General features: G+C 41.9%; 1 protein-coding gene across 1 annotated transcript in view; it reads right to left on the bottom strand.

The window, feature by feature from the left end:
- Positions 1-169: 169 nt before the first annotated feature.
- The window catches only part of adarb2 (adenosine deaminase RNA specific B2 (inactive)), a 120,873-nt gene continuing 114,262 nt past the window's right edge, over positions 170-6,780 (bottom strand). The window contains 2 exon segments of the mRNA XM_048267127.1: positions 170-2,451; positions 3,458-3,639. Of these exon segments, the coding sequence (XP_048123084.1) occupies positions 2,263-2,451; positions 3,458-3,639 (371 nt within the window). The 3' untranslated portion in view covers positions 170-2,262.

Below are 6,780 nucleotides of genomic sequence, written 5' to 3'. Positions count from 1 at the left end.
CTTTATGTCTACATTACATTGTAGAACAAAACTGAACATTAAAAACTGAAATTACACACATAAGATTTGTAGTAAGCAAAAATGTATATTTCAGGCTCCTCAAAGCAGACAATTCTTGCTGTAATTATAGCATTTCAGTAGTTGCCTCTAAGCTACAATATTCAAGAAGAAGAAATGATCAACTCAGGTTTTATGTCATTTTATTCACATTAACAAACATTCAACTTTCAGGTATTACTGAGGTGCAATGTACAGACCTTAGCAGCACATTTTCTTGTGTTAAAATGTACAACTTACTTTGATGTATAATTTGATTTTACTATCTTTTTTACAATTTATTTATATTACAAAATGTACAGTAAATATTACAATATTGCCATTCAATCATGCCATGACTAAAAAGGCCTATTCATATAGATACCTAAATTGGTCTGCATGGTGCTTGTTCCAATGAATTTGTGACCTCTGTGAAATAGTACAACAAATCTTACTCCTTACAGACAAGACTGTGGTTAAGGTGAATTCACACAACATGTGTGGCACAACATAGATTGAGAGTTGAATAACATGGGGAAAATAGAATAACATGGGAAAATGGGTATGTTTATATAATATGATATTAAGGGTGATAATAATAATAGAAATGAATACTACAAATGATGGGGGAAATAGATATGGTACTTTACACATTAAATCTGACCCAAGAATTGCTCCCTAAAAGATTGGTCATCACACAATGTCCTTTGTGACAGTGGCTACACAACGTTTTTTCAAAAGATCTTTAAACATGTTACAGAAAAAAACAGCTGAAATACTGAAATAACACAATTATGAACACATGAATGAATGAAAACACAAATAGGACTGAAGCTTTTAAGTGTCAATCATATTGTGGAGGAGACATGGGTGAGTTTGGATACTATGTATGTCGCCACTAGGGGTCCCTGTTGGAGCATACCTTGTGCTATGTTAATGCAGGAGAGGATTCAACAAAGTAACTCACAAATAATATGATTGAGGTCACATGTTACTAAATAAACAATATAGATTACTTCTATTCTCATGTATGTAATCAAATGTCCTAAAGAAATTTTAATATGGAGCCTACACTAAGATATCTAGGGCTTCTGACAATCCGTAAACATATTAGCCCTTTCTGTTAAACACAAAGGGAAGGGCAAAAGCAAAAAGGAGTGGAAAGATAGCACACTAAATGACAGGCATTCAATTATAAATTCTTGGACTTGTGGTTATGTTCCCATTAGAAGGGCACACTGGGCTGGATTGGACTACATTGACACGCCAGACTGCTGTTTGAACCTTGGCTGGACTCTGTGCCTTCTTTATTTTACTTGCCTTATCCCCCAACGCCGTCATGCTTTCACTCTCTGTAGTCAGTACCTCTCTAGCCCTGCACTCAGTGTAGAAGGATTGAACTAGAACCGCAAGTAGAGAAAAATAATAATAAAAGTAAGCACTGAAGGTAACCAAAGGGTAACAATGGCCGACAGAATGAGGGGGAAAGGTGTTATTAAAGCTCTGTATTGTACTTTCAAAAAGGCTCTGTGCCACAGTCTCTACAACACCATTTAGGATACCTAGTCATCACTGCCTTCCCGTGTTTCTGGATGTTTCAGACCCAGCACAGCTCCAGAGTGAAAGGGCTGCATTACCTTCCCTTAGAATGTCAAACCCTAAGCCTGTTGTGTTATTTTTTCTAAAGAGAGGGAGAGAGAGAGAATGTTTTTGTGTGTGTGTGTGTGTGTGTGTGAGAGAGAGAGAGATTGAAGTGGTTCTGTGCTAGAGTTGCATGCTGTCTTTCCCTGTCTAGCGTCATACAGACAGACAGGCGCTTTAATTGGACATTGTGCCCAACACTCTATGGGGGCTGTACGTCAGGCAATAGCTGATGACAAGATGGCGGCTGCCTTTCACTTAGGTGAAGGTTAACACATGGTCTACAAAAGGCAAAGGTAAGACTGAGGGACATGGTGGTGCAGGGGAGACACTGGGAGTGATGTATCCTTATCCAGGACGTAGAGCATCACAACTCGGCAAGACCTAACATCTGTCCCGTGTTAGTATCCGAATTCTTCTCCATCTTTGTTTGGTAAGACCAGGGTTTGCTGCTCACAGAGGCGGATCACTCAAACAGGCCTGCAGGAGGTGCGTGGGAAGCGTGAGGGTTGACGTCTCATACAACTGACCCTTGACCCTCACTGCCCACATGCTGCCCGCCCGCACGCCACCCGTCCACTGGACTCACACGCCGGGCAGGAAGTGTTCCTGCTCGGGTGGCTTCCTCACCCAGGTGCCCAGACCCATGTCCTGCAGCGAGCGGAGCCACTGCTGCTTCACAGTCTGGTAGCGGCCGGCTGCCTGCTTGGCCTCGCAGTACAGCAGCTCGGCCGAGTCGCCCTGATCTCCGGCCGGCGGCGTGTGGACATTTAACTAGAACGGGAGAGACGGACAGAGAAGAGAGCGAGATCAAGACAAGTTGCACAGAGGAAGGGAGAGTGAGGAAAAGAAAAGACAGGAGAGTTTGATTGTGAGGCAGAGACAGAGAGCAAAACAAAACGAATGAGCCGGCACAAACGGGGAACTTCAACAGCTGTGTAATCTCCCCATTTAAATTTCACAAGCAATTGAACATTCTCTGTGCTTTTGTGCATTTTCTTTGTTGCAATTCTCTTTTCTCTCTCTCTCTCTCTCTCTCTCTCTCTCTCTCACACACACACACATAAACTTAAAGAGAGAGCAGATGAGAGGAAAAACTTTCTTTGCAGATTACTGTGTTTGCTCTAATATACCCCATTGCTTGCAACTCAGAGTGCCTTCAAGGAGGGAACCATTCAGGGGGATCTTCAAAACAACTCTTCTTTTATTTTCAAGTAGAACATATTTAATTTCAATTTAAAGGTTTCTCTGGAACTGTAAGCATTTATGGTGATATTGACGATCCCATTATATACATGAGAAATGGTAAATTAATTCTCAGCAGCTTAGGAGTGTGGGTGTATAAGAATGTGTGTGTGAATTGAGATTATTGTGAGAGCTCACTTTAAGAGCAAATTAAAACATTGATTCCTCACTAAACTGAAATATGAGTAAAAACTGTCTTCATTAACAGGCTCATACCTCGCTGCATTTCACACTGAAAATGGCAATAAAGGAGCTTGCATTTTTTGTGGAGTTTAATTCAAAGTGACATCTCACAACATATGGAGAGGAGAGGTGACAGGCTCTGTACAGGCTCTGGGCCAGGCTAGTGCCATATCTGGGCCAGGCTAGGGCTGTATCTGGGCCAGGCTAGCGCCATATCTGGGCCAGGCTAGGGCCGTATCTGGGCCAGGCTAGGGCTGTATCTGGGCCAGGCTAGCGCCGTATCTGGGCCAGGCTAGCGTATAGGGCCTGTGTGTTTGAGCACTGCTGAGGGTGCACACTGGTCTGGACTCACCCTCCGGCACAGCCGGGCCCAGCGAGTAAAGAATGCGTGCTTGCAGAGCCGCGACGGTGTCCCTGAGTCCTTCCTCTTCCCCGTGGATGCGCTGAGCACCTCCAGCTGGCTGTCCCCCGCCGTCCAGTTCACGCTGAAGCACGGAGACTTCCCCGGCTGCCGGCACTCGCTGCTGCTCAGGCCTGCAGGACAGAGGGGAGGACTGTCAGGTCAGACCAAGGTGGCCCGGGCAGGACCATAGCCTTACAGCACTGGCGGTCATTGTGAGATATTTATGTTGATTCCTACTTGTGATGGTAATCATACTGAAACTGTTTGTTTGTTATTTCATAATTTTTCATTTTTACATAGTTTTAGATACTATAGAATTTTAGATAGAACATATAATTCTATCTAAAATTCTTAGATATGCTGAATATATCCAGCACTTTAAAATTCACTGCATGTTTTTGTAGGTACATTTTAAAGAAAGTTCTAACTTAACCCAGATTTGCAAAGCCAAAGGCTTTTACCCAAGCTGAAAAAGCAAACCATTGCTCAGTACCCTATTGAGCTATGAACAATGATCTGCATGATTAGCAGCAATGAAAGGAAGTGTGTCAGAGCATTAGTGAAATGCCCATAATCATGACTAGAGGTGAATTTCCTAGTGTCAGAAGTACTGTAATAACCATACAATCAGGGTTGCACTGGATGCTCTCCTGCAATCATACACAGCCTCAGCTGTTACATTTTCTTCTTATATTCCTGGGTGTTCCGGTACCAGTTAAGTTGATGTAAAATTCTATTGCGTCACCAACAGCCACAAGCAGACTTTTAAGTAGAAATGAATGAATTATGGCACTATGTGCCTTGCTCCATCCAACACAGTGTATGATGACAAAAGCTCATAGTTATCTGCAAGAAAGTCAGAAATGATTTCCAGCATTATTTCTGAGTTTATTCAAAGAAACCATTTTTGGGGGAATATCGGAGGCAAAAAAAATGCTGTTTGTGTGGCTGCATTTTGTATCTGAGTGCCAGTAATGAATAGATGCATACAGTCTTGAAATTATTTGTGGCAACTGGCAATATAAAAATCACACAAGTGCACCATGCAAAACATTCTGTAACGGGAATGACAAATAATTCAAATTTATAAAAACGTATGCTGATTTTTTGCACTGTTTATCTGCCAGTCTTTTGAGAAAGTACAATTATTAATCATTATTTAAAGTACAATGGCTTGGAATTTCACCATTTTGGGGGCAAGGCCACTTGGCCTTCAGTTGGGCATATTTGGTGGGGGGCACAAAGGCCACATGTCAGGGCACTAAGGCCAAAGTTAACTATACAGTAGAAGGCTATAAAAATGATCAAAATTTTATAATTTTAAAATTTTTAAATGATTTTTAATCATTTTTAATGATTAAAAGTATTTAGCCTATTCACAGCAGTAGACCTGCATCACTGTATGAAACATTACAAAAACATGAAACATGACATAGAACTGTAATCTATCATCTGATCATCTAATATTTACAGATATCTAGGCTATATTTAACATTTATTTTATATTTGGCCTGTTATGAAATCATGTAGGCCCTATTGAACAATGTAAGCACAGCTCAGCTTTAAGAAACTCAAATAGCCTAGATGCATGCTTAGCATTTTGTGATCATTAAGGCTACTATTTATTTATATTTATTTATTTATATAACAATTATTTTGTATTTGGCCTGTTATGAAATCACATAGAAAAATTTAAACACATTGTGAAACTTAAAGCCCAAATTTGGAGACATGCATGTCAAAACCTGATTACTCTGGAACGGCTAACTGTACAGGGGACTGCTTTAAACCTTCTTGTTCGGTAAGGTCTGCTGTTTATTTTGATATATGGTTTGCTATGTTTTGAACGAAGGGTTTGTGAAGTATTCCACCAAGATGAATGGGTAGGGAGATAGGCGCAAAACCTAGAATTTATTATTCAATTTAATCATAGTATTTATTTGTCTTCGCGAACCGTTCACCAAACGGCTAACATCATTAAAGAGAAAAAGCTCCTTCATGTGATGTGATACTTGTGATGTTTGTATGATGAGTAGGCTACTTCATGAGTAGTTGAACTGAGAAGAATGGGTGAATCTGGACGCACTTTCTTTCTTGCCGTGCACTGTCACTTTCTCCACTGCGTAAAAGACTACATTAATTTGCGCTGTGAATGCTGGGATTATTTTGTCAGGCCATAGGCTAATAAAATACGCTATTAGTCGGACGCAAACCAGAATATTGAAAGAAGGGGGCACCAAGGCCACAGTGGCATGTAAACCTCTGATTTTCAAAGGGGCATCACGGCCAACGCAAGGGGCAACGGCGGCCATGTCGTGGCCGCAGTGAAATTCCTACCCTGATTACAATCCATATTTATTATAGCCATGCTAACTTTTATACCTATACCTTTTATAACCCGGTGGTTATATTTTCTCTGTCCTATACTTGTATCTCTCCATCTCAATAACACCAAGGTGGCTGGGACAGGGACTAAACTGACTGCCAGCTAATCAGCCTATTTTTAATCTTCTGATCTCCTACCATCTCTTTCATTTTCCACTCCTACCTCCACACCTCTCCTGACCAAATTCACGGCTCATTTCATACCTTCAATTATCCAACATTCATATCTTTGCTATCTACAGTGGGATTGGATCCTTCATAAAGTCTTGATCAATCTCTACACCATGCATTGTTCATGCTATCTGGCTACTGGCTTTGAATCCCTTCACCGAGGGCCTCAGTCAATTGTAAGTCTGTGGGAAAAAAAATGACCCATCAGACAGGCAGTGGAGGTGACTGTGAAAAGACACTTCAGTAAGTTCAGTTAAAGCTGTGCAGTCCTGGAAAGTCTGCGGTCACGTTTGGCGGCTGAATCCCAGCCCTTCCTGAAGGACATCTATTGACTCGCTTAGCCCGGTGCCGGAGTAGCCAATTCCTCTCTCCTGCGATAAGACAGATCCTACAGCTTCCGAGGAACTTTTATGACAGCTCAAACCTTAAAATAACCAAGAACAAGAGACAGGAGACAAAGACAGTGGCCCTCATCAATAGGCCGGTGAAAGGCAGAGGGCAGAGAGATGTGAGGCCGCGCGCTGCGGAGGATCCATGAATGGAGCCCTCCCCTCCGCTATCTCTGCTGAATTGAGTAAGATAAGGACCCCGGTGATTACATCGATTTGTTGGGATGGTCGTCTCCCTCTGACCTCCCTGCTCTCCCTGAGGTGAACCCAAACCCTGAGCTATGCACTACACACATCCATGACTTCTCTCAAACCAAACAATGTCTG

The sequence above is a fragment of the Alosa alosa genome, chromosome 16 (genome assembly GCF_017589495.1).
Source record: "Alosa alosa isolate M-15738 ecotype Scorff River chromosome 16, AALO_Geno_1.1, whole genome shotgun sequence".
In the NCBI taxonomy this organism is placed as follows: Eukaryota; Metazoa; Chordata; class Actinopteri; order Clupeiformes; family Clupeidae; genus Alosa; species Alosa alosa.
This window is presented reverse-complemented; position numbering and strand designations above follow the sequence as displayed.